The 27030-nt window shown below is 38.3% G+C and overlaps 1 protein-coding gene across 1 annotated transcript in view; it reads left to right on the top strand.

Annotated features, from left to right (window-relative positions):
• GRID1 (glutamate ionotropic receptor delta type subunit 1) overlaps positions 1–27030 on the top strand; it is a 481999-nt gene that overhangs the window by 380530 nt on the left and 74439 nt on the right. Inside the window, exons 6-8 of the mRNA XM_041404961.1 lie at positions 716–889; positions 11351–11512; positions 12762–12881. Of these exons, the coding sequence (XP_041260895.1) occupies positions 716–889; positions 11351–11512; positions 12762–12881 (456 nt within the window). The remainder of the gene's footprint in view (positions 1–715; positions 890–11350; positions 11513–12761; positions 12882–27030) is intronic.

Raw genomic sequence — 27030 nt, 5'->3', positions numbered from 1 at the left:
GTTGGGGCCTGTAAAGGTCTGCAGAGAAGCTTTAGAAATTGTGAAGCCTGGAAAGAAAAGCAGGCTGTCCTTGAGGTCTCCTTATATCTTCTCCCAAATTTTTCTGTGTGGACAAACTGATGTTCCTAAATGTGTCAGATCCCTCCATAAAGTTTCTTCTATTTTTTATTTCCTAATACAGACAACCTCAAAAGACTTCCTTGAGTCATTATCAGGATTAGTCTGCAGAAATGATCTACTGTACTTATGGGAAAAGTGCTTTCTTGTAATGTTGTTCACAGGTGAAATAGCCATATTTCCTGAAGACTGTTATGTTTTTCGATTGTTATTTTGTCCTGAGGATATAGTGAGGTTCTAGTCTGTCAAACAAAAGGTCTTTCTATATAAATTTAATTTCAAGCCTTTTTTTTTTTTTTTTAAGAGATCTATTGAGACCATTTTGGTGCTTTCCTTTGAGGAACTACATCTGCAAAACTGTAGTATTGCCAAGATGGATGGTACTGTGTTAGGCTGTTTTCTTTTGTTTCAGATGATGTATAAAAAACAGCATTGCTGTTATTAAACACAAAATAAGATTTGGCATAGACTAAGCATGTGCATCTGCAAAATATTTCTCCTATTGTATTTATAAAAAAACATTTAATCAATAATGAAAGAAATATATAAAATGTCTGAAGAAACCTATGTTCTTAAATGGCCGTGTCTCTGTTCACAGGAAATCACTGATAATGAAATATTAGAGCTGGTGCATAGTGCTCTGGGGAGGATGACAGTGATCCGGCAGATTTTCCCTCTGGCAAGGGACAACAACCAGAGGTGCATGAGGAACAACCACCGAATATCATCGCTGCTGTGTGATCCACAGGAAGGCTATCTTCAGATGCTGCAGGTCAGTAGCTGTGCACAGCGGAAAAAAGTCCATCTTAACAATTTGCCAATGGACAGTTTTCTGTGTATTAATTCAGAGGAGGAAGGAAATGAGTACAGATAAATCTGATCTGGTCAATGTTTCTTGACTTTATTAATTTATTTTATTTCCCAGTGCTTAGTGCTTTAGATGTGATGTTACATCCATGAAGTATCAGCAAATGGTTGCACTAACTCAGAGCTGATTCTGCATGTTTCATTCTCTTAAGAATCTTTTTATATTTGAAAAATGTCATGCCATTATAGTCCTGTGATATTGCTGCTTATTGCATTTATGCTTATTAAACATCTGTTGTGAAAGAGTTAATCTGGGAGGATAATAGAACTCTGATAGGTATTGGGCTGCAGAGCATTTCATATTTAGGTAATGGACTGAATCAAGCTGATGTATTCAGTCTGTCCCTTTTCAATAGTCTCAGAAGTCTCCAGCAGCTGCTAATTGTCTGTGCGTATAAAATATGCACTGCTAGTTCAAGTTTCAGGTTTTGGTAACACATCTGACTCTGGTGTTAGCAACATCTTGACATTTCTTGGCAATTTGTCCCAGATACCAGAATTTTTCTTGCAGTAATTTAAATATTATTTAATAGGTGCTATTTCCAATGATAGTGCAATAATTCAGAAACAAAGGCCTTGGACTTTCAATAGGACTTGTATGTTTTGATTTATTTTAGACATAGTTAAAAATCTCATTTGTATGACTGTTGAAGGTGTTGAATGTAGGTATAAACTTTAGCGTGACTTAAAACATAAACTCGCTTAAAAAACATTTAATTGCAAATTTAGTCTTAAACTGAGATGGGTGGAGTGAGGATGCCGTGGTTGAGCCTGTGGGCTGTCCAGTGTGGGTGTGCGTGGTGGAATGATGGGGAGGGGGCTTGGGTAGCCTTGGGGAGGGGCTGTCACCAGCCTGGGCTGCTGCAGCCTGCTCAGGAGGGTGTGTGAGGTCAGGGCTCCTGCAAGATGGAATCCTGTCCTGGCTTGGAAGAGTTTCAGACCAGGAGAGACAGGGAGATTGTCAGGGATGGAAGTGGGTTAAGATTTCCCAAGGGATAGAGGTGTTAATTTTACTTATTTGCACCCTACTAAAAAGTTGTAGCTGCAGAGAATGAAACCCTTTAAGGGGCAGATATGAACAGTTCTTCCTTGAAGAAATGCTCTGCTGGCTCAGGGTCTGTCCTAGCCATGGCAAAGTCTGGGAAAAGCCAAACACACCCCCTGTAGTTCTGAAGGTGGCTGTATTCTTTCTGCACAGGTGAAAGTCTATGTCTGCCTTGGCTCAGAAAGAAAAGACACTTTTGATCTTTGTTAGTTGTGCTGTAATGAGAACAAAGACTGCTCATTTCAGAGGATCAAAGCAATTTCCTGTATGATGAAAAATTATCTATGCTGCACCAACAAATCACTCATTGGGGAATAATCTTCCATTACAGCAGGATTTTGAGTATTGCTGCCTATGCTGGTTTATGCATAATCTATTTCAGAGACTCATCTGAAGGGCTCTGACAGCCCAGTGAGCAAGTTCTAATTTTCAAATTTGCAAACTGGCAACTGGGATCTGGTTTGCTAACACCGTCAGCCTCATATTCTGTTACTGAATTTAATTGATAAGGAACTTTAGATAAGGAGTCTTGTCCTACTGATTTCCAGATGTGGATTTTGGGACACAAAACATTCTCAGTTTCTGTCTTCCAGAAATTTTATACCACCTTAGAAACTGTCTTTGAGAGAATGGTGTGGTAATGTTATGCTTTGCCCATTAGTTCCTTCTCTATGATCTTAAAGACAAGAGAGATGAAGAAGTACAAAGGTAAAATGTTTTTGGCAGCTGATGCTGTAACTTTCATGTTCAATTGCATTGGCATGAAAGACAGAGAGCACATGTGAGAGGTCTCCAAATTAGCTGTCCCCAGTATATTTTTAAGTGTCTACAGAATGAATACAGGATGTGTTTGTCATGTGCAGTTGTTATACCTGAAATGTTCCATAGCTGCATTTATTTTTCATGGGTTTTGCCAAAACATCTTATGTAACACGTTATGGACATACAACTCATATTAATTTGAGTGTGACCGACTTGTTATTAATGGTCCTGTAATTCAGGTACTTGCAATTTTCTGTTTCCCTTTTCCTGCTTAAAAAAAAAAAAATACTGCTGACCTTTTGCTGTACAGAAGTACATCACTGAATTGCCCTCGTTGCCAGAGGTTGCAGGAGCTCCAAGCTCCATGTCAGGCTGCATGAATCCACCAGAGGCAGTGACCGCCTGCCAGCACTGAGTCTTTGTGTTCCTTTGAAGTACTTTGATTAACACCACAGTTTGGAAATCCCTGCCTCATTCTCCCTTGGGCAGTCTTATATTAATAATTGTTTGTTGTCAAGGTAACTTCCCAGCTATCGTTGGTTAATTATTTATTTAATGACTTTGCAGAAGAATAAGCTAATCTCTGTCAACCTCTAGCTGTAGTATTTTTCTAGGGGAGAATTTAGCACTTTTAACAAGCTGGTGAAGAAAGAAACATTTACGTCATGGATTATTGACTTTGTTCTGGCTAAATTAATGAAAATCTTTTTGGAATTATTTTGTTCTCTGTGTCTTTAGTATCATATCCTGGAAGGTTGTTTTTCAGTGGGTGATCATCCCGGTTTGGCATTCTGACAAGCCTTTTAAAGATCAGGCTGTTCTGCAAGCTCATCCAAAAACTCATCTGTTCTGAATGCTTTGTGGAAATCCAATCTTATTCCATCAACCCACTTGTCAAAATTTTGCTCATGCCCTTATTTCTTGCATGTATAATATACTCATCTGGGTTTCTGCTTCAAGTGGAGAAAAAGCTTTATAAAGTTTCCTGTCTTGATCGTTTTATTTGGCTTCAGAGGACTGCATTTCTCTCTGTCTTATTCTTCAGGTAGGATTTTTTGTGTCCATCTCATTTACTTTTGCTAAACGAAAAAGACACAGTTTAGAACTTGCTTTCTTCCATTGGCCATTGGTGTCATGTGGTTTTGGGCCATCACTGTTACCTCATCTGGACAGAAAGCACTGAAGCACTTCAGGATTTATAGTCCTAGCCAGACCTAGTATGTATCCTCATATGGCATTTGAATAGTATCTAGTGGTATAATTTGCTATTAAACATTTTAGATTATTTCAGAAATGTTCTTACCAACTAATTTTGAAAAACTTTTGCTGTATAATTTTCTTCTTTCCAAAATATTTCCCTTGAAGTATTTGTTTTGATGGCACTCTACAAACTTGGTTTTTGATGAAGGTATTTTTTTCTTTCATCAGCTTAGTCACAATGCATTCATAATTTTCAAAATCAGATTTTTAAAATGCTTTTTAAGAAAGATTTATCTTTAGAAATGTAATTCCCTTTAGTTTGTTTTGCCCTTGCTTACCATTTAAGTAGTTGATGAGTTCAATCCACGTAAGATTCTAAAGATATTAAAATATATTACAGGGACATAATGTAACTGAAATCATTTAGCATGACCCAAAATACATAGCAGGATTGAAAAGGCAAAAAGAAAACTTCAGCATATTGTGTCACAAAATTAATGAGGTTATTTCTTATTGAGTCCAGCCTCTCTACTGAAGAGTAGAGAATTTCAGGCATTGCTTGGACATATTTGAGGAGACATTGAGACATGTGGGAGGATATTCATTGAAAGAGCTGATCTTCTCCTTGAATAAAAATTCCACTCTTCAGTGATGTGTCCATCAGATATCTATGTAGACATCTCTTAGCAGTTGCTCCTACAAAGCTGGGTTTTTATTTCTGATCTATTTTCTGTTCAGGGGGCACTGCAATATAATTACTGTAAGTGAAGTTATTTTTTAGGATGCGTTTGAGTGCCTAAGCTTAAGGGCCTGATCCTGCAGTTTTGTCCAACTAAATGGCCTTATTCTCATTTGGCTTGTTAACACTGCTGTTATTACACAACTGTAGAGTGCTACTGAGGGGCAGTAAATATTGATTAAACCCTATTAAAGCATTCATTTTCTCCCATAAAGGATTGATGAGCCACATTTTTCCTTTTCTTTTGATGCAAACCTATATTTGCTAGTCTCTTTAGCAAAGTTTAATTTGGATTTTTGGCCAGATGTTCACTCACAGTGAAATTGTTTCTGAGTACAATGTGGATGTAAAGTATCCTTGAACTGACTTTACTGCCCATTGCACAGCACAAATCTCTCCCTGAAGCCCAATGATGTGTGTTTTCTACAAGGCATCTTAGCAGAAGGATTCATTAAAAACCCCAAAGCACTGTGGGTGTCCCGTGGCCATGGGGGGATTTTGTGATCATGCTGGAGGCTAAAACCCCAGGTAGGCTCTGCAATGATCTTTTCCTCTCTGTCTCTTTTGACTGATGGATTTCTCTATTTGCATAATCATTTCATTGAATTTTTGTTCACTGCTCAATCAGGAAGCAGACAGTAGTGGCTCAAAGAAAGCATCGGTACCTCCATTTTTCATTTGTTGTTGCCTCTGGAACCTAATTTGTACCTATATTTATTTATAAATGAGGTAGGATAAAATTATAATCTTTTACACTGTTTTGCAATTCCAGCATTTGCCTCTTGTCCTTCTGTTTGACTCTTGGTTATGTTTGGTTTTCTTTATCAAGGCACTCCTACTAGATTTTCCTTGCATAGTTAGTGTTAGCTGTGCCAAATTCCTGAGATGTTTAGTGAGTGAAGCCAATGCCTCGAGCTAGCAAACTTGAGCATTACAGAGTAATCCAGGCCTTGTATTATTGCTGACACATTGTTACAAAACATACTGGCAAAGAAAACACTTATAATGATTAATGCCCATAATAAATAACTGAAGGACAGTGAGCATTCAGAGACTGGGACCTGTGAGAAGGGAAGAGTGTTGTGATATGTCTAACTGTGTAAAAACAGGAGAAAATTAAAAAGGAAAGAAGAGCTACTTATCAATTAAAAAGAGATTCTGACAGTGTAGTCTTACAAAGAACTCTTTGGAAAGCTCATTGAGATAATTAAAAGTAGAACGGGCAAAACACTAAATAATACAGTAGTTAGATTCCTAACTGTCAGGAAGGAATTTGAGAAGGCTCAAATAAATATACGGTTGAGGCCTGTTTTTTTTGGTGATTGTAGGAGAATTTTAGTAATTTTATTTCATTTGCCTTAGGAATAATAAATAAATAGCCCTTTGGAAGTTGGAAGCTGACATTTGAGTCTTTAATGAACGTTTGTTTTTTGACTGTGTTTCCATGAATGCCAGAGTGCTGGCTGTGATCCCGCTCCCCCTGAGCAGCAAGTGTGTATTCATAACGTAGGCACTGGTGCGCTGTCTCACAGTGGGAGAGGCTGATGGCTGTGGGCAGGACCAGGACAAACAGCAGGCAGCCCCCAGCCTGCCGAGGCAGCCCTGGGGACAGTGGTAGCCGGGACAGGGGTGTGGTGTGGCACTTTGTGTGCCTCCACCAGCTGGGGCTGCTGAAGGGAGAGGCCGCGGCGCAGGCCTCAGCCTCCAGGAATGGCCGGGCCCCATCTCGCGATGCCCCTGCCCGTGAAAGGTGTGTCCAGGCACGGAACCTCCAGACACGCCTGGCTGAGCTGCAGGAGCCCATGGAAAGGGGGAGGAACATCAGCAAGGCTGGGAATGAGGTGGAGAGCTGGCTCCAAGCGCAGTCTGCAGTGGACCCACAGCTAAACAGATCCAAACTTCCCTGCTGGCACATGTGGGAGGGAGGGAGAGTGATGAAGAGAGCGAAAACTTGCAAAACCTGCAGGGGGAAGAGACTTTCCCCAAAGCCTGATGTGACATTGCAGAGCCACTTGACCACTTGCAGGCTGAAAAGACCCTTCACATCAGGGGAGAGGCTGGAGCTGAGTAAGGCAGCCTCATCTGCTCCTCGTTTGGCTCAACTAAGAAAAGACAGCAGGTGAGAGCAGCAGGTGACTTTCTTCTGAGAGACATGGAGGCACCATGGAGGCACCTGATATGACATTGTACCAGGGATGGGACTGAGAGCCTACAAGGCCTCCTACAGCCCACTGACCATGATCTGCTGCTGTTGATCCATGCAGTGATACAGCCTGGAGTGATCTGAGGAGGATCCAGAAGGAAGAGAAGTCAGTCAAAAATGCCAGGAGGCCTGCATGGATGAGCAAGTAGTTCCTGGACAAACTCAAAATACTAAAAGGCAGTCTACAGAGACTGGAATCTGGGACAGAAAACTGGTAGGAAATACAAAGAAATTGTATGAGCAGTCAGGGATCACGTTTAGAAAACTAAAGCCTGGAGAGAATTAAGCCTGACCATGATTTTCAGGTGAAACCCCAAATCTTCTATATGTGCAGTTGGTGATAAAAAGAAAATGAGCAAAAATATGGACCCTCTGAATGGAAATAGGAGACTTGGTTACACAGGATAAGGAGGAATCTGAAGTAAAAAATTATTTATTTGCTTCAGTTCTCACTGGCAAGTCCTCCAGTCACAAGTTGTGAATGCCCCATTCCCTGGCAGTGTCCAAGGCCAGGATAGACAGGGCTTTGAACAACCTGGTTTAGTGAATGGCATTCCTGCCCACAGCAGGGGTGGGGTGGAATTAGATGATCTTAAAGGTCCCTTCCAACCCAAGAAATTCTGCCATTCTTTGAAACACATTTAAGGAAACAAAACAAGTCAAATTTTCAGTTCCTCTGCTCTAACAATATCCTTGTTAGCACCATTATACCATAAATAAACCATCAATCTTTGCTGCTCCTGCCAAGATGCACTCTGTCTTTAGAGACACAAATGTGCAAATGCACTGGGCAGTACTTGAACTGTGGAAGTTGACACACAGGTTTAGGGCATGCTGGGGTGTCCATAGCAGTCACCATGATCTCTCTCCTCAGGCAGCAGGCATTTCTGGCAGGCTGCACTTCCTCTGAACTCCTCTTCCATCTGCTTTATCCTTGGAGCTGACTGCTGTGACCACTCACAGAGCAGTTTTGGCAGAAGCAGGGTACAGATGCCCAGCTTGGGAATGAGTTTTTGAAGTAGAGGCATCTCAGTGTCAGTTTGCCTTCCAGCTGATCTCTGGCTGGATTCCTGGCTCTGCTGGCCACTCAGGAGTTGGGGTCAGTCTTTGTGGCTTGCTGGCCTTCTCAGAAGAGCACTTGTCTGTGATTAGTCCCTCTGAAGGAACTAAGAGCTTTCTTCATAAATAACTTTAAAAGTAAAATAATTCTGGACAATCTCATGAAATTCACATAGAAACTTCCATGAAATGACATTTAATACTGTGATAGATTTCCATTCTTGAGAATTTCTGCTGTGCTCTACTAGTGTATGGTGGATTTATTTCTTCAGTGCAAAAAAGAGCTTCATAAAGTATGGAATAATTTCCAGAAGATAAACCAGAACATGCCTAAAATTATTAATATACAGGGTATATTCTTTAGCATATTGGTGAAGCAGTAACCATCATTCTTATAGCAGATAGATCAAAAACCATTTCAGTACTTCCAGCTCTTACACTGTCAGCAATGGAGAGAAAGCAGAACTAAAGACTACTGTCACTTCCTCCAAACATGACCAAAATCATGTACTTTGTTCTAGTCTAGGAATTTTTATTCTGTTAAGGGAAATCTCTTCAGAAAGATATGTCCTTTCTTCCTCTGCTCCCCTATGAATATCCAAATAGGGAAATTAAAAAAATGCTCCAGAGCTTTGAAAACCCAAAGTAGCCAAGTATGTTGCCTTGTTTAGCTTCTGTCTTGCTTTTCTACCTATTCTGAATGCTGCCTGAAGATGAATTTTTAAAATTAACTATTTTCTTATGCCTCTGACAGTACTGGTGGAATCAGAGTACAGCTGAACCCTTGGGTATCTCAAAAATTCCTTTTCAGTGGTCAAGTCCATACTCATAGGGAACTTGACAGTTCACTGAAAATTAAGATATGTGTGCAGGTCCAGTAACAAGGGTATACAGACCATGTCTGGTGAATCCTTTTTCTTTTCACAGTATGTTCTGGAAGTTACAGGAAACTCATATTGCGAATATGATTTATGACATATGCAGAGATTTTGCTGTTTTTGAATGTAATAAAGAAAACTATTAGAGTCCTGAATTTACTGTGAGATCAGGCCAGAATGCTTGTGTCTTTTTTCTTTTTTTTTTTTTTAGCTATTAAAGATCCAGCCTTAGTTGTGGAAATTTTGGTGCTGGTTTTTTCCTAGCTTGCATATTTTCTGCTCTAAAATAGAGGTGTTGATTGTGTGAGTAAGATGCAACTTACTCTTCCATAGATATTGCCTCTTCAGTGAGTAATGAGTAAAATATAGTTATGCATGCATGTCATTTTTACTGGAGTAAATAGAGTATGATTATATGATGGAAGGAATTTTGCTGATTATAAAGCATAATTTACTCATGTTTGGAATGAGGCTTTCAGCAAAAGAGAACCAGAGTGGCAAAATACCAGTGGATAATACAACAGAACATGCAGAATATTCTTTCCATGGCAAAAAAAAGTACCCTAGTATATTCTCAATAACATTTTCTTCTGCTTTGGTACAGACCTCCAGATGTATAATAAGGACAAAAAGTGGAGACTCCTCTTGTGCAGACCCCATCTTTCTATCTCTCAGTTTATAGCATTCTTTCACATGAAATTAATGGAACAATAGTGATGTGAAGTCCATTAAAGGTCTAGCTGAACGGTGAGGATTAGGTTGGTAAACACAGGATTGTTTTGTTTTGCTCTGCGGCAGGAGGTAATTTGAGTTGGGTGCAAGGTTATGCACACTGAGATCCTCAGTGCAATTCTCCCAGGCTCTGTCAGTCGGTGGTGTCTTCTCCAAGCACATGAAAAGCAGAAAACAGTGTACCCAACTGCATCTTGTATTTTGCCTTAGAGCTCTCTGCTAGCAAACCAAGCACTGGAGTGCTTGTTCAGCAAGGCTGGAAAGAAAAGGGAAAAAAGATGGCAATGCTAGATGAGAGAGATTCTCCCTGGTAGTATCTCATAGGTTTTGCATTGTTTTCATGTAAAGATCCTTTTTTATGCTTAGTCAATTAAATAAGTGTGTATTTGCAATATCTTTTATTTTTCTCTGTATTTTGATTCTTTCAAAATTAACTTTTGCTTAGATATCTTCTGTTCAGATATACTTATACTAGAAGATATTTCAAAGTACCTAGGTTTTCAATTTATGTCAAACTCCAGATTATGGAACATGAAACATTTTGTTTCTGAAGATTAGCATCTTAGAGACATCAGAAGTTTACTTGCAGCCAATGATTCAACAGTAATATATGTCTAAGCTTTCATAGAATGACACTTTTATTGGGACACCTAGAGAGTCACATTTATAGGAAGTGTGCAGCTGAATTAACTTCCACCTGCAACCCTTTCCTGGTCTCTAGGCATTACTTTCTAAGGTGAGCTAGAAAAATCCAGGAGATAAATGTCAGGGATGATCATTATTAAAGCCTACAGCTCAAAGAAATGTTGTTATTATTATTAGTATTAGTGTTGTTGTTGTTGCTGTATTAACAGAAAAAGCTGTATCTGGCCAATGATGTAAAGTGGAGATTTGGGTTTAGTAAAGACTAAATCTAACCCCCTGTGCACATGTTTGAAGGAGAGTGCATGTAAACTCTGGGAACAGGTAGAGAGTATTCAATTTTTTTTTTTAAATCACTTGTCTCAGCCAACTTTCTCTACTAAAGTTTTACCATTTGAGATGGATACCACTGCTTGTCAAAAGATCTAATAATGTATTGCTAGACATGTCTTGGTTTGAAAAATTAAATACATAGCTCAGCGTTACTAGTCTGGTGTTCTGTTCTTACTGGAGTCTTTGTCATCAATTGTTTATTTCTGTATCTCTCATGTGAATTGAAGTATAAGGAGGCTAAATTCAGTAGCTCCAGGGAAAGTAGCTCATAACCTGTCTCATGCATATTTGGTGGAAAGAGATGCTAAGACCAAAGTAATACTGTCATTTCTCCTCCTTCTATTCTAAGGAGTTGTGTGCGTGTTGGATTTTGCTGTTCCAGAAATTACGAGTTGCTCAAATGAATAGAACACCCAAGAACTTAATTCCATTCTGTCTCTCCTTGCTGAAAGGGCTGAAAAAGTAGCAATCCTTGTCTTTCATTGATAGATAGCTGTACTCCCTCTGTAGTTTGAGTTTATATGTGGAGTGTGATCTCTCTTTACAGCACTGCATTGCAGTAACGCTCAGGCAGTGCCTGTGTGCCAGAATCTCTTGGACAGAGGGGCTCAGGAGCACAGGCATTTGTCTCAAATGCTTTGACTGTTGAACATGTCAAACATACCCAGCTTTTAGTTCTTATGCCTTCTTTTGTTTTCTCTGCTGGTTTTTGATAATTTCTTTGGAGGGTGCTGCCATAAAAAAAAGAGGCTTATTCTTATTATTGTTTGCAGGTTTCCAACCTGTACCTGTATGACAGTGTGCTCATGCTGGCCAATGCTTTCCACAGAAAACTGGAGGACAGAAAATGGCACAGCATGGCAAGTCTGAACTGCATGAGGAAATCCACCAAACCTTGGAATGGAGGAAGATCCATGCTAGAGACTATTAAGAAGGTGAGAAAAGACAAACCACCATTGTGTGAGCAATTGAATGAGTGCTTCATGTCTATTTGAGCATTTGAAGAAGGTTTTAACTTCTATTCAACTTTTATTCGATGTGTTACAAACAAGTGATCTACAATGACCAAGGACAATCTACAGCTATTAAACAAGCATCTGATTTATGATAAACAAGCTACACACAGTGCAGTGTTGATCCAGTGGTGCGTGTTCTGCTTCTATTCTCGTAGCTGCCTTCTGTGGAGAAAGTAGGATCAGGAGTTGTCATAAGCATTGATTCATGCATTTTTTGCAGGAGGATAACTTAAGGAGCTTGGAGGGGGCATGAGGGGAAACTAATGATGAGATTTATGACTTATGTTCCATTTTCGACAGCTCAGATAGCTTTGTATGTTAGCTGAGCATTAGTAAGGATCTCCTTTTGTACTGTAGCCCAGAGCAGAGCAGAAAGGATCTGATTTGGCTAAGCTGTCACTAACAGTTACACTGTCTTGCACCATGCTGAAATACTCAAAGGTGGGCAGACCTATGGCTTTGCAGATACTTGGCAACTTCTTGTGTAAAAGTAACTTGATCACAAGCAATAATACAAAAAACCCTAATTTGTTACTATACTAACTTTTGCAGTTTTTCAGAAGAAACCGCCTGGTCCCAAATATATATTGATGAAATAATTTTCCTTTGCTAAAATGATGCAATTTGATCATTCTGACAAGTCCTAATGATGCCATCCTTTGTTGCTAAATTAATTTGAACTTTGGTATAGTTTCTTTGCTACAAAGCCAGAATCAAACTCTGGTAGTTTCACAGAGTTGCCATGTTATCTTTCCTTTGTGCCTCTCTTGGGAGCACAGCAGGCATGCCCCTTGTTTTGGGCTGGGAGTTGATGCCTTGGTTCTCAAGCCAAGAACTGAGCCCACTGCCCTCAGTTACACTGGGAGGGCTGTTGCCTCGCAGTCCACTAAGTCCCTTCTCTTTTTATTTGGGTCTATTTCTGTGGACAGTAATGACCTGATGGCCATAAACGCTGGGTGCATTAGTGCTAAAGTATTTTTCTGAAAGAAATTGAAATATTGAAATCTTTTGTCTACTGCTGGGTTTGAGCTACTGAAGAACATGCAAGGGCCACATTTCAGTTCACTGTAAACATGATTTAAGCATATTTGACATACATTTTATGCAGGGGAGTGTTTATGAAGGCAAATGTCTTCTGTTCTGAAATTTCTCAAACTTACTTCCTTAGGGTCATATAACTGGGCTAACTGGTGTTATGGAGTTCAGAGAAGATGGAGCCAACCCCTATGTCCAATTTGAAATACTGGGCACCAGCTACAGTGAAACATTCGGCAAAGACGTGCGGAGGGTAAAGATATGCTGCTTCCTTCTCTCTTTTGTTTTCCTCTGAATAATATGCATCCTACCTCACAGGAGAAAATGTTATTCTTCAAGAATGAATTAGTGCTATGCTGCAGAAGACATTTACTCTATGAGAAATATTTTCTAGTTTATTATGCACTTAAATCTTGAAAACTGGTTTTATATTGGTAGGCAGGAATCCTGTAAGTTATTTCTCGTGTGCAGTAATGATGCAATGCCATAAGCATCCTGTGACTATCCACAATTTAGCTTATGTATTTTATTGTTAATTAAGATAGGATTGCTATAATAGAAATATGGAAGATACAACACAATTGGCACTTGCCTTACTAAGGTAGATAGCTGAGTTTATAAATTACATAAACACACTAGGATGTTTTAAGTGTAGCTGCTGCAAGAATTTGAGATAAATAAAAAAATTCTGGAGAAGATAATTTCTAAAATGAAAGATGCTCTGTCATGAAAAATAAAGATTGACCTATTGGTGGTAGCTGGTGGAACAAGGACTGCCAAGGATTATGAGTCAGTTAAAGTGGTTCCATGGGATTATTGACATAAATTGTCATGTTCTGCGAAGGCTACCTTGAACATGCTCAGGCAGAGGGGTTGCTGCAAAAATATATGAAACTCTCAGTTGAACAGTGAGGTTCTGATTGGAACCCATGCTGTAAGTTGCTTCTAAACTGCTCAGATGGTTGAAATACAGACATTACCATGGTATGATCAAAGGGTCCTACATTAAACAGAGCTGACCAAAGAGGATTTCACAAATAATTAAAATATATATGATTTCTTATTTTCATTTGGCCATTGGTTTCTGTGATTTGCTTTGATTTGTCTGAATTACAGAAATGTAAGTGGAAAAACAAGCAATTTTTGTTTACATAATCATCTTTATCAGCTAAACATGAGATTCCTTCAGAGCCTAATTTGGCACAAGGATTCTGGACATTAAGCCAAAGTTGAGCAATATCTATTAGAAATTCAACAGAAGGGAGACAAGTATTTGAAATGCATAAAGTTCCAGGAGATATAATTGAAAATTTTCTGTTGCCAAAAACATGCCTCTGAACACTTCAGTTTTGCTTTTATATTGTGGTGACCAGAAAAGGCTGTTTCTCAGTCCTCTTTCATTTCTAGAAGACTGAAAATTAGGAAATCTTAAGTTTCAAACACTATGTGAATTATAAAAGATTATCTCATTGTCTTAATTTTGGAAAAAGCGTTGCCTATTTACTAAAACAAGGTTGGTTTAGGAGGTGTAGGAATCAATCCTCGTTCTCAGACAGAAGTATGCTCCTCGCTTTGTGCACAAGTATGCAAAACAAAAGTATTTGGTGCTGTGTGAGATGCTGTGGACTATCCCACTGTTTGTAGCTGCCAGTCCAGGAAAGCCTGAGTGTCCTATCAGTGTCATGTTATCCCTAGCACATGGATGCTGTGGGGCATTCAAGTTTGGTCCCATTTTGTTACAGAATTCCCAAGTGGCTTAAGTCACATAATTGCTTGATGCTTCAGTATTTACCTTCCTGTAAAATTGGCATGAACATCACTGAGCACAGGTTTGAGCCTTACAGGCAAACTGGAGTGTGTGAGTATAAGTTACTAGGTGTTTTCTAATGTGTGTTTTAAATAGGGTATCACAGATACAAATGCTCTCACTTAGGTATGTGCAGCACACTGACCAAATTGACATGCAATTCAAAGGTGTGAGGTGGAGATAACTAAGATATCACTCAAAAGAGGCAAAGAAATAGGTAAAATGACTAAATGGGAAAATTACTAAAATGGCTGACCTGGTATACTGGTGATTACTTTTGATCCCTGGTGTGCTACTTTGAGGTTGTTCTGCTAGGTGGTTAATAAAGGAAGGCTTAACTCTTTGGGTGTTAAATGCAGAACACTATAGAGTTCCCAGAAATTGAAAGGGAGAATAATTCTAAATGGGTAAAAAACTAATGGCTGTGGAATACTGCTCTGAGCTAAAATGAATTTCTGGAAATTATCCTTTCAGTCTAATATATAGAGAGAGTAAAAGTCAGCAATATGCTACAGAGGTTTGGAGAACTTGGAAGAGATGATACCTCTTAGAGCAAAATTACCATGGAACTACTGGAGTACAATTATTCTGGCAGCTTGACTTTTTATTATTGCAGCAAAAATATGTTGCAGCTAAGAAGTACTTTTAAAGGCTCAGAAAGTCATACTTGTCTTATTTATATTACTTGGGTGAGAGACCAGTTCTGATTTATTGTCAGCTGCTTCCATTTCAGCCTTTGGTCAGGTTTAGCTGTAGAAGCATGTATTTTGGGTAGAAAACAGAGGGTTCTTTCTGCATGGTTTTGTTTATGTATGGAAAGCATCTGTAGTTATTCATCCCTGTCCAGACCCTACAAGAAATCTTTGCACTTAGGATTAGTGACAGGGTAGGGCAAGAGACTGTAATGTTGAGTGTTGAACCTTAGAGGGAATTCAGTCAAAAGCTTTAAATTGGACTTTTAACACTCAGCATCCCTTACAAAGTTTCTTGGAGATCAATTCCACCAAAAAGATTCCTGGGAGGATTTCCAAGTCGGTAACTCAAATCTGCAGGAATTTTGAGAGCTATTTTGCAGAGGCATCTTCACTCTCCTGTTGTCCTGAGATCTGGTCTTTCTCCAGACCATTTTTCCTTCTGCTAAGTGTGATTTAGTTATGATTGCACCTAAATATATATATTTCATTGCTCAGTGTATTTTCTTTATACCACAACTCACTTTGTCTTCTCCTTTCTTGCTCAAGTCTAAAACCATGTGGTTTTAGTAAAGGCTCACAGAGGCTTTTGTGTATTTTGTGTGTTACCATTTGTTTTTCCTTTCAGTACACTTAAGTGAAAGGGAAACTTCAGAAAATGCTCTAATTTCTTTGGTTTAGACATAAAAGAACAGGGTATGTCCCTTAAGGTATATCACCTTGTTTTACAAAAGGCTCAAGTAATTGCCTTCTATTCACTGTGTACATATGGAAGTTTAGAAAGTGTTGTGTATTCATGCTTAAAATAGAGATTTGTGTGGTGGCTTATTGGGGCATTTGAAAGTTGAAGATTGCTAGAGAAATTGAAAAGGCTTAAATGCCTACTGCTTCATACTACTACAATGATTTTTGTTCCTAATGTCTATAAACACCTTCAGAAATAGCAACCAGAATATCTGTATATTTAAAAAAAATAAGAAAAATAAGTGGATGTAAAGTGATAAGGGAACTGAATAGATCAAAAAGGAAAAAGCAAAAATAAAGCTTATGTCCTACTTTCAACATCTAATGGTCATAGAAGGGGAAAGAAAGGCAGGACTACATTAATTCACTTCTCAGAGACTATCTGTATTATTAGCTCTTATTAATGGAAGCCTTGATGGAATTTTCAGAGCATCTGGGCTGCTTCATTCTTCTTATTTTCCTGCACTTGGGTAGATTCTACACAATATAAGAGCTGGATGATCCAGCTGTGAAGGCAGAGCTAAGGGAGCTGGAACTCCAGGGTGGATTTCCAACAAGTCTCCGCATCACCGTGAGCTCTTGAGGAGTAAACCTATTTATTCTCATTTGACCATGTGTGCAGAGAACAGCATAACAGCTAATACACCTTGCAGGGGTGCGATTAGGCTAAGTTAGATGATGCCTGTAAGGAGCTTTATGATAATCTTCATCTTCCTCTTTGGCAGGAAGATTTCCTGTAAGTCATAAATGATGCGAGTATTCCGTTTACTTTACGACAGGGAGCATATTTTTTTTCTAAAGCAATCTGCATTTCTTTCCCAAGCTGGCTGTAATGAAAGCAGAATTAATGGTTTGCACACATTTTGTATTTCATAAGAAGCATTCTGTTCAAAATGATAATGTTTATGGTTTGTTATTCATTTTTGTCAGTTGGTATGTTTTATTTTTTTTTTTAAATAGATTTTCTTGAAATATCAGCTTTGTAAACAGTTACAGTTGTTTCCTACAGCACTTCTGAGGCAGGCTGCAGAAGTCACTGTAAGTAGTTTTTGTGATATGTTTCACAGTTGTTGAAATCACATTTTTGAATTCTGATACCATGGTTTCGTTTGGATTGTTACTTTTAGACAAAATCTCATTATTATCATGATGACAAATCCTATGCTTCTTATTCATTGCAAAAGAAAAAAAAAGGTACTTTTAGACATCTGCATTATCAAGTGCTTCACCTACAAGAATATTGCCAAATCCCATCATATCCTGCTGAAAGTGATATTTACACCAAAAGAATTATGTGGTTCCTACCATAGTTGAATCAGTTTTACTTACATGGAAAAATACATTACTTAATTGTCTGGGTTTAGCTGTAAAACAGATTCCTGCCTCCTGCTTGAGCACTTCATAAACATACACTTGGGTGCAGTATTTCAGTTTTACTGTTTGGCCAAGGTATCTTTCAGCAGAAGTGTAAGACTGAACTTGTGGCTACTTTAGATCACTAAAATCCTTCTGTTACTTTGCAAAGGGCATAGTCCTCTCCCTCTTGGCAGAATGCAATTTCCACATATTTACATTTGGTTAAACTTTCTCTTTCTGCTTGAGTTGGTTAAATGTCATGGTGCAATAATTTGGAAAAAGAGCATTGTGATTCATCCTACTGATGAATAGTGCATTGTGTCAAACTGAAGAAACAACTGAAATATTTTACTCAATATAATAAACCCCTTAAATTTTTACTTCTGGTTTCCTGTGCATGTGCATATATGAGGAATACAAGTAAATGCATTCCTTGCATATTCCGTAAGTTGAATTATTCATGGTGAAAAATACAGCTTAATGTATAGGAAATGGCTATGATCAATTTTTAAATAATAGGAGAAAATTCAAGAAGAAACATAATAACCTTGAGCATTTTGGTTTGTTTTCTCCCTGAAATAAAATGGGGTCACTGCTTGCCCAAGTTCTGCAAATTGGGCTTTTTTTTCTAGATGAAATATACTTGATGTTGTGTATGCATTCATTGTAAAATTCTAGCTCAATTATTTCACTGAAGAGTAGATAAGCAGTTTTGAAAATTTATTTTTTATTGCAGATATGTGATACATAGTTATTTTAATTTTTTTTTTTTAATTCTAAATTATGTTTTTGGAAAGCAGTGCCAATGGGACCTCTCCTTGTGTATAAACTGTTACTTGTATTTGCAAATTGTGCCAGTGTCAACACCAAGTAAAAGGGATGTCTTGCAAATTTGAGTTGGAATTTCTCCAAGCATAAGATCGTGCTGGTCTTCCCCTTTGGAAGGCTGCTGATATGACATTTTCACAGCGTGAAGCTTGAGGGTAGATTTTAAAAAGCAGCCATATCTGAGGTAAGAGTGGGGCCAGCATTTAGGGTGCTGCAGAAGTTCCCACAATTACATGCACCATTACCGGTATGTTTAGAAATTCTGTTTAATTTCTAAGTCACATATTATATCATACCTAGCAGGTTATAATGAATTGTGGGTATAACATTCTCCTTTTTTCACACATATGCAGTAGTGCATAAAATTGGGATAATAGGAGTGCTAAAATCAACATTGTAAAAAGAGTTGCATCTTTAATTATGGTGTTTTCACCAAAGCTCCTGTAATTTATTGATGAATCCTGGGGGGGGGGGCGGGAGGGGTGGAGGTATTCAGAGTGGGATGACAAGAATAGCCCCTTTCTTGGGCTCAGCTGATGAAGAATCTGTGCTGAAGTGTGGACACTCTGAAAAAGCATGTATTTCCATACATGCAACAGGTCAGGATTTACTGAGCTTGAAAAAGAAAAGAAGTCTGAAAAAAAAAACTACACAAATTCTTTTTACCTTTTTGGAAATCCAAAAATGGAGATTATTTACAATTTTTCTTTTTCACATTATCAATCTTCAACAAAAACAATAAGCTCACTACTCCAGAAATGAGGAACAATTTGTATTTTCTAATTTCCTGCCCTGAGAAATATCTTTGATCCATGATTGTTGTTTAAAATTCACACCAATTCCAGAACTTTCAGTTGAATGTCAGAATAACTTTTTTTTAGTATAATGTCTGTTTAGTAAAATTGCTTTGAAACAAAACAATAATATTGATAATAATAATGCTGAAATACTGTTATCTCAGCTGTCAGATGGAATAGATGTCATCTTGGCTTTTATAAGGACATAAAATAAGGAGATCTAACATCTCTTCATTTACAGCATGATCTCAGTGTCAGGGACAGTTGCAAGAACTGTATATTGTGGGAGAGCATGCACAGTGTCTTCTCTGCAGTATTTGAAAAATGTTTTTAATTCTTCTAATGGTTGCTGCCTTGTATCATTTGATAAACTGCAAATACATGTAGGCCAAGCATAATTTATGAAGTAATTTATTTCAGCAGTAATATTAAAATCCAGGGTAACTCTGGTGCCTGCCTGTGTATATTGCTCTGATATATTCAATATGTCCAAAAGTGAATCTTTAAATATAGGTAGTTAATCTATTTGGTCATGCTTCCATCGTAGTTAAGAAAAATGAAAGAACTTCATAGTTTCTCTTCAGTCTTATTAAAATAAACAGCATAAATAGAAGTTATCTAAATTTCCCCTTCCATTTTTATTTTTATTTCTGCCATGTCATGCCAGATTACATTACTGTATATGAGTAAGTACTTTCTCATTAAGGTTTTCAAAGGACAGGTTTAATGACAAGGTTTCTTTGTGATCAGCCCAAATGTGGGACATGAGGAACTTCTGTGTCACCAAGTGTCAAAAACTATCTGGCTTGCTTTGACTTGGTTCCTTAATTTCATTATGCTTAAAAAAAGAATAATCCTTATTCCTGAGTTTACCTTTTTTGGAAAGATACTTTCAAAAGGGCATCAGAGTTCTGATTGAACTTCTTTGTCTTTATTGGCTAACTCACTGCATTTACAGTATTTGGCAGAGATTGCCTGCTGCTGTTCCAGGTCCTTACAGAACTGCCTTTAAATGGAGGACTTCCTGTTTCCAAACTACACAGGAAATGCTGAGTCTTACCTTAAAATAGATACAATCTATAATCAGTGTGAGCCTGTGTCAAGGAAAGAATTCCAAAATATATTTGGAATATAAGGTATTCTAGTATCACAATATGTCTTGCAGTGGGAGTGGATGAGTTTATGTATTTGTGTAAAGTATGCAGATAACATATAATAAAACTTGGTTTTAATTTTGAAAAATCTTTTTTACTGGAATGAAGATAGGCTTACATAACAACTAAAATGGAATATTCTTTCTGAACATGCCATAGTATGTCAGTATTTTTAATATATTAATGAGTGTCATGCAAAAACATCTACTTAACTCACAACAATATCTTTCCTATGAAAAGGTAAATTGCAGACTCAAACTTTAGTGATGAGGCCTTAAGAACCTGAGATTGTTGAGCTTTGTTGGAAAGGAGATGAAATTATTAGTAAAGGAAAAACAATAATCCAGGGAATCTCTGTTACAGTGAAGGAGTTAAGGAAGTATCCTGCTTGTCAGTTTTGACCAAAGCAGGTAGCCAGATAAAGGTTTTCTTTTAGAAAAAGAAACAGCATAAAAATTGTTAAATCTGACACCAGTTATTTGCTTTTAATTTACTTGCCAAGGCCAGTTTCTCTGAGTATGAGCAGAATGAGAAGAAAGAGTGCTTGCTTTCCTATGGCAGTAAATTCCTCTCAGTTGGAATACCACCAAAAGATCCCAAAAGGGTGTGCTTTACTTAGGAAAACACTTGCACTTGTTCTTACTGTGTCTGAAATTCTTCTGCTGTCTTCTGGTCCTGTCCTTTCTCCCAGCACCACAGGACTTTGGGAAAATAAAAAAAAAAAAAAAGGGGGAAGTCAGATTCTTCCTCCTGGATGCCCTCCTCGTTTCTGGGATACTGTGTCAGGGGTGAAAATGGCAGTGACATTTTGTGCTAGGTGGCTAAGGGACTGGTGATTCCACCAGTCTGTTGAGGGAATTGCTGGTTTCAGCAGGTTAACCTCAGAATCTCCTTGCATTGTTCATTATAAAGTCTTAAATTTTTCAGGTTTAATGCATTGGTAATATTTTGTTACAGTGCTCTGAGAGAAGTGGGTATGTTTTAAAGTAGATGAAATAGCAAAATTTAGGGATGGTGTCTGGCTGATACCACTTATTGGACATTTGTCTGGGTTGTTTTTAAGCAAGGATTATTATCTAAATATATATGAGGTTGGTAAAATTCAAAAGCAGGTGGACTTTTTTTTACAAAGCAGTCTAAAGCTTTCCAAATACTGTGGTTGGCCAGGTTGGTGACTAAAGGTACTGATGCTTTTAGTTCCTGAAGCCTCGCCAGAAAGTAGTCCTAGACAAGTACAAAAAAAAAAAAGTTAATATTTAGCAACTAGGAGTGTGGGTGATATTTAATTGTATGAGAACATTTCAGTGTGAGTAGTTCTGGCATCATCTATAATTTTCTTAAAACTTCAAGTGCAATTTATTCTGCTATAAGATACAGTAAGGCACAAGTCTGCTTTGCAAGATTGCTGTCTGAGCTGTATTGAATCTTAACTGAGCTCATGCTCTCAAAATGCTCTTCAATACAAAACTACAAGGCCACTGTAGCTGTTTGCATTTCAGTAGCACCTGGAGGCTGTGGTTACCTGGACTGAGAGATGTCCAGGTAATTGAATGTATAATTATTGTGTAATATGTAAACCATGTGGTTGTGTGTTCAGAAATCTGCTACTGCTGTTTTGCAGGTTTTTTTTTTTTTTTTTTTTGTTTTTTTTTTTTTTTTTTTGTTTTTTTTGGTTTTTTTTTTTTTGGTTTTTTTTTTTTTTTTGGTTTTTTTGTTTTTTTTTTTTTGTTTTGGTTTTTTTTTTTTTTGTTTTGTTTCTGACAGGAAAATGCTGTCATAGTCTAAGTTTGGAGAACTTTCAGTGTTGGGACTTCTCCAGGGTGTATGCCAAGATAGGGCTGAATATTTCTCTGGATCAGGTGTAAGGTGTGATTTTCAGGGTGTGTATAGCCAAGAGTGCTGTGCTGCTCATGGCTCAAACTTGCGCAGATAGCAGCTCCCTTCTGGAACAGAATCTGAAGCTGTGTCTGCTCTTTTCTTTCTTTTCTCCTAAATTTTAAAATAATAGGGAGTGAAGTATTTCATGATAGGCTTTCCAAGCTTTCTCAGTAATACTACATGGTGATTGCACTAGAGAAACAAGTGCTATCACTCCATGGCTTTTTGGTTTTCTTTCTCGGGCAAGAGAGGGCAAAAGATAACACAACACATTTACTTTATGAGCATGAGGGAAGTGCAGTGAGTTTTTGTTGTTATTTTTCATTAACTCTGATTGGTTTCTGAGTGTTCAGTGGAGGACTGTTCCTCGATAGACTCACTGAAAGGCCATTCAGCATTCAGGGCTTTCTTCTTTTTCTGAACACAAATAGGAACACAGTAACCAGTGAAGCAAAAAACACAGGTTTGCTGGCTGAGCTGGCTGAAAATGAAAAAACGAATCTGAATCTAGGGTACAGCCCACAGACTCTGCTATTATAATGTGGTTCTTATTACAGCACATTTCAGTTCCTTTCTTAATTAAAACAAAATGTCTATTCTTGTTGGGATCTCAGGAGGAGTCTCTTATGTCAGAGGCTTGTTCTCTGGGTTTCTTTCTCTTCCTCTCATGCATCCCTCACTTTCAGACCCAGCTGATGGACCTCACTTGTGTGTGTTATGTTCTGTGCCCCATAAACTTCTCTCTGCTCAGGAGAGAAGCCACAATGTCCCCCATTTTGGCAAGAAATCCAGGGTGACTCTGTGTGCAGACTGGCTCTGAAAGACTGGTGCCTTCCTCTGCTTCCCAATCACAACTTTTTAATAGAACTCAACATATTGTCATATTTGAACTGAGAGATTAAATAGATTCTATCCATTCTCCAAAACTATATTTATTTCCTTCCTGTTTCTATTTTGAATGACAGATGAATTGTTCAAAGATCTATAGCTAACTATGGTTTGATGTTTTAGAAAAGTAAGGAAGAAAATGTAAAATGCCTAGTGTAAAATCTCTGTAGAAAAAAGGGAGAGATTTTCGTATATGTTTTCATTCTGTATGTAGTGTGCTTCTGTATATTTTTCCTATGGGTGGTATTACAAGACTTTATTATCAATTCTACTGTGTCAGACAGGACTTAACATCATCATAATCCTTTATCCGTTATGACTTCTGTTTAATCTTTTTAATTATCCACATATCATGCTCTTTTTCTATTTCTTCCACTTCCAAGCTGTCATGCAAAACAGTCATTTATTGTGGCCAGTAGAGAAAACCCAATGGGAAATATGGATTGGATGGCCTTTTGTTATTTTATTCTTTTCTTTTTCGGTGAGATTTCATAAGGAAAGGAGCTCAGATTACACTAGAAGGGCATTTTTCAGAACTAATCAAAATTATAAGGTGGTAAGTAGTTTTGGCTTTAGAACAATCATTACAATTACATTAGGTTTTTTTAGCATAATTTATTATGATTTTTCATGTTCAGAAGAGAGAGTTATGTCTTTTAACAAGCACACTGCAGGCAAAACACAGCTTGGATTGGAAGGGACAGTTCCTCTTTGACCAGTCACTCCATGAGGGTAAAAAGTCCCTCCAGCTTTCTTGTAGCCACCTTTAGGTAGTGGAAGGTGCTATAAGGGCTCCCTGGAGTCTTCTCTTGTCCAGGCTGGATAACCTCAGCTCTCTCTGCCTGTCTTCCTAGGAGAGGTGCTCCAACCCTTTGATCATCTTCTTGGCTTCCTCAGGACTTGCAGCAGCAAGTCCTTGTTTTAAGTTGGGGACCTCAAAGCTGGATGTTGATATTATCAGGACACAAATTTTCTTGCTTACAATATGTCAGTTGCCACGAACAGGTACACTACAGCCTGTTTCTTCTTAATAAACAGCGCTTCAGAAAGAATCTTCACCTGCCTGCTGCTCCTGCTGCCTGCCAGGTTATTTTCCTCTATTCTCATAGATTTTGAGCAAAATATTCTTTAAGAGCCTGTGCTCATTTTGCTTGTGTCTATGTACAGGAGGATTTATGGTAGGTATTTTGAGTATTGATACTGGATTTTGAAGATAAGCTGCCCTTTTTTTTTTTTTTTTTTTTTTTTTTTTTTGGCAAAGAAATAGAGTTATCCAGATCCTCTAGAAGGATGAGAAGAATTGGAGCAGCAAGGATCTCTGCAGCTTCCTTCCCTCCTGTGTCTCTCAGTTTAGCCTGCCCATATGAATAATCTCCATTGCTCCACGGCAGTTAGTCAGGCTGCAGCAAAGATTAAATATCCTTTCCTGTAGCTGAATTAACTTTCTAGATGTAGGTGGTATAAAATAGGTACATCAATGTACTTACTGCCTCTCTGGCTTTAATTATTTCAGAAATGCTGTCTGTTCTGAATTCGTAATAACTGTGGGTATTTCCTGACTTGAAAGTTTAGCATCAGACTAGCAGCAAGGCTCTGTAGAGCCTGAATTTCTAGTTGAAGTGAGCTGTTTTAATTCTGATTTTGAAATACCAATCTAGGATATCTCCCTTCTGTAGCTCTGGCTTTCTTCAGTAGGTATTTCACAGTCCAGTCCAGAAAGACAGTATGTGGATTAATACTGCTCCAGATCAGTGAGCAAAGGAAGGGATTTTTTTTTCTCCTCCTTTTCCAGTAGAAGTAAACGCACGTTAAACCCAAAGTCATTTGTGTTCAGCCATGATCCTGCCCTGTCATTGCTCCAAATCCTTCCCTGTTCCCAATGCTTCAAGTCACCAAAAATAAGCATTAACAATGTCTTCCAGCCCAGAAATTGAGATGGCTACTAGTTTGATCTACCTTAGTTCCAAAATTTCTTTACTTTTCTGTTGGCATCTCAAAATCACAGAATCTCAGAAAGAGCTGTGTTGGAAGGGACTTACAAGAATCATGAATTCCAGCTGCTGGCCCTGCACAGGGTCACACCATGGGCCTGAGAGCATTGTCCAAAGGCTTCTTGGTGCTGTGACCACTGTCCTGGGGAGCTGTTCAGTGCCCAACCACTCTGGGTGAAGAACCTTTTTCTGATATCCAGCCTAAGCCTTCCCCAGCACAACTTCAGACCATTCCCTTGGCTCCTGTCACTGTCACCACAGAGGTCAGCCGGGGAGCAGCACAGTGCTCTGTGGGGAAGTGCAGCAGGAGCACAGGCTGTTAATCTGAGCAATCCCAGAAACCTGGGGATGCAGTGATTCACGAGGAAGGGACCTCCAGCTGGCCTGCAATTTAAGCAAGCTGACAGAGTCTGTTGATTTAAATACTGGCTTGATTGACAGCATCTCTGCTGAAATCCACTTCAGGACTAGTTCTGTTGCCTTTCTGATGTATTGAAGGATATCTGGTCTTGGCTGTCTCAGACTTTTCTTATGTCACCATGTGCTCGACTGTAAATCCAAATGGTCTCCCTGTTTTTGTTGCTGTTAACCATTTGCATTTAAATTTTGCGCAAGACTATAAAGCATGCAAAGTCTTATAGATGTGTACTGCATCTATAGATTTCACTGTCTCCTAATTTTCTCTGTGGCATATGAGAATCTGATTTTTATGTCAGTTGCTTAAAAAAATACAAATCAACAAAAAGCAATTCTTCTGGGAGCATTTTGAAGGCTTTATATGGACACATTTTTAGGATGGAAAAAGCACAGCACTAGGATTCATTACTTTACTATGCTGTGCTGACTAATTCTGTCAAAAATTCAGTGTTGAGAAACAAGACATGCCCAGTGGAAATGCAAGGATATGAGAAAACCAGAAAGAATTTATAGATACTACTCATCAATAAACCTGACAGACAATATCAGTGCTTCCTTTAGCTGATTACAAGCTAGAAATGCAGCTATGCTTTCCAGACTGTACATTATATTACAGAACTTAATATTGCTGTGAGGAAGAAATTTTCTGTATTATCTCTGCATGGTATTTTGCAGACAGTCCTGCAATGTCCCTCACAGTTCTCTGGGCTGGTCCAGCTGCAGCACAGGCAGGGCTCAGCTCTTTCCCTTCCCCTCAGCAGGGGATCTGAGCTGCCATCAGGATAACACACCTGGGACACTCCTGGCCTGGTTACTGCACAGGGAGAGCAGCCTCACATCCGCTCAGGGAGAGCAGAAAACTAGAAAGCTGGGATATTTGGGATGCTTCAGTTGCCTCCAGTACAGGAAGTTTTTATGTTCCTTTGTCACCTATCAGCTGATGAGGATTTGATAGGTATTTTTGGACAATCCCAAAGAAAAAGGCAACAGGTTGTCTAGTAATAATTTAGAAAGAAAAATAGGGCAAATTTAGATATAAAGAAAATGCAGGCTACCTTAGCACATGTGCAAATATTTATTTAAATCAGGTGGCATTTTTTAAAATAATAAAATTTTCATAGACTTAATAAGTAGTTCATCTTCTAGGTCGACTTTTTTCTTAATTTTCAGAATGTTAAGAAATGTTTTGGCTATCATTTTTGTCTATGGGATTTTCAGGAACTAATTCCATATAGGGTATTTTTTCTATGTGTATATATGCATACATTAGCCTCTTTCATGTAAAGATAAGGCTTTTATGTAAAAACCTAACTAAATTTTACCCCGTTTCACCAAAAAAAGCAGTAATTCCTTGCACTGTAACTGGTAGGCAGCGAGTACAACCATGCAAGTGGGGGGAAAGGCAGCACATGTAAGATCATCCAGCCAAACACACCAAACATACAGCAGTTCTTTAGCTTCTTTCTCTCTGCCTGTTGCTTCTCTTTGCAGCCACTCCAGACACCTTTGATTGGCTGTGCATCATTAGCAGGCTTCTGTAAACCTCAGCTGAGAGTTTATTAAAACCAGGTATTTTCTAATCATGAATGTGTCTCTGATTCTAATTTGTAAAGTCTCCTTTATTAAAGTTACTCTCACTTGGTATTTCTTTTAATTATCTAAGAGAAAAATGCACAAACTTTTTCTTTTAATTTTTCTTTTGCAAAGACTAAAACATTGAATTCTAGCTAGCTGAACTTTGATGTCTTTCTTCCTGCTTCTGCCTTTTGTCTTCATAGAAATTTGGTCTCCCTAAGGTTACCTTCATATGAAGACCTTTGCACTTCTGCAGATCTTTATTTTTCCTTAGT

This window comes from Onychostruthus taczanowskii, unplaced genomic scaffold, assembly GCF_017590055.1.
Source record: "Onychostruthus taczanowskii isolate IOZ18803 unplaced genomic scaffold, ASM1759005v1 scaffold22, whole genome shotgun sequence".
Classification (NCBI taxonomy): Eukaryota; Metazoa; Chordata; class Aves; order Passeriformes; family Passeridae; genus Onychostruthus; species Onychostruthus taczanowskii.
Note: the sequence above shows the minus strand (reverse complement) of the source record. Positions and strands in the feature narration are given on the sequence as shown.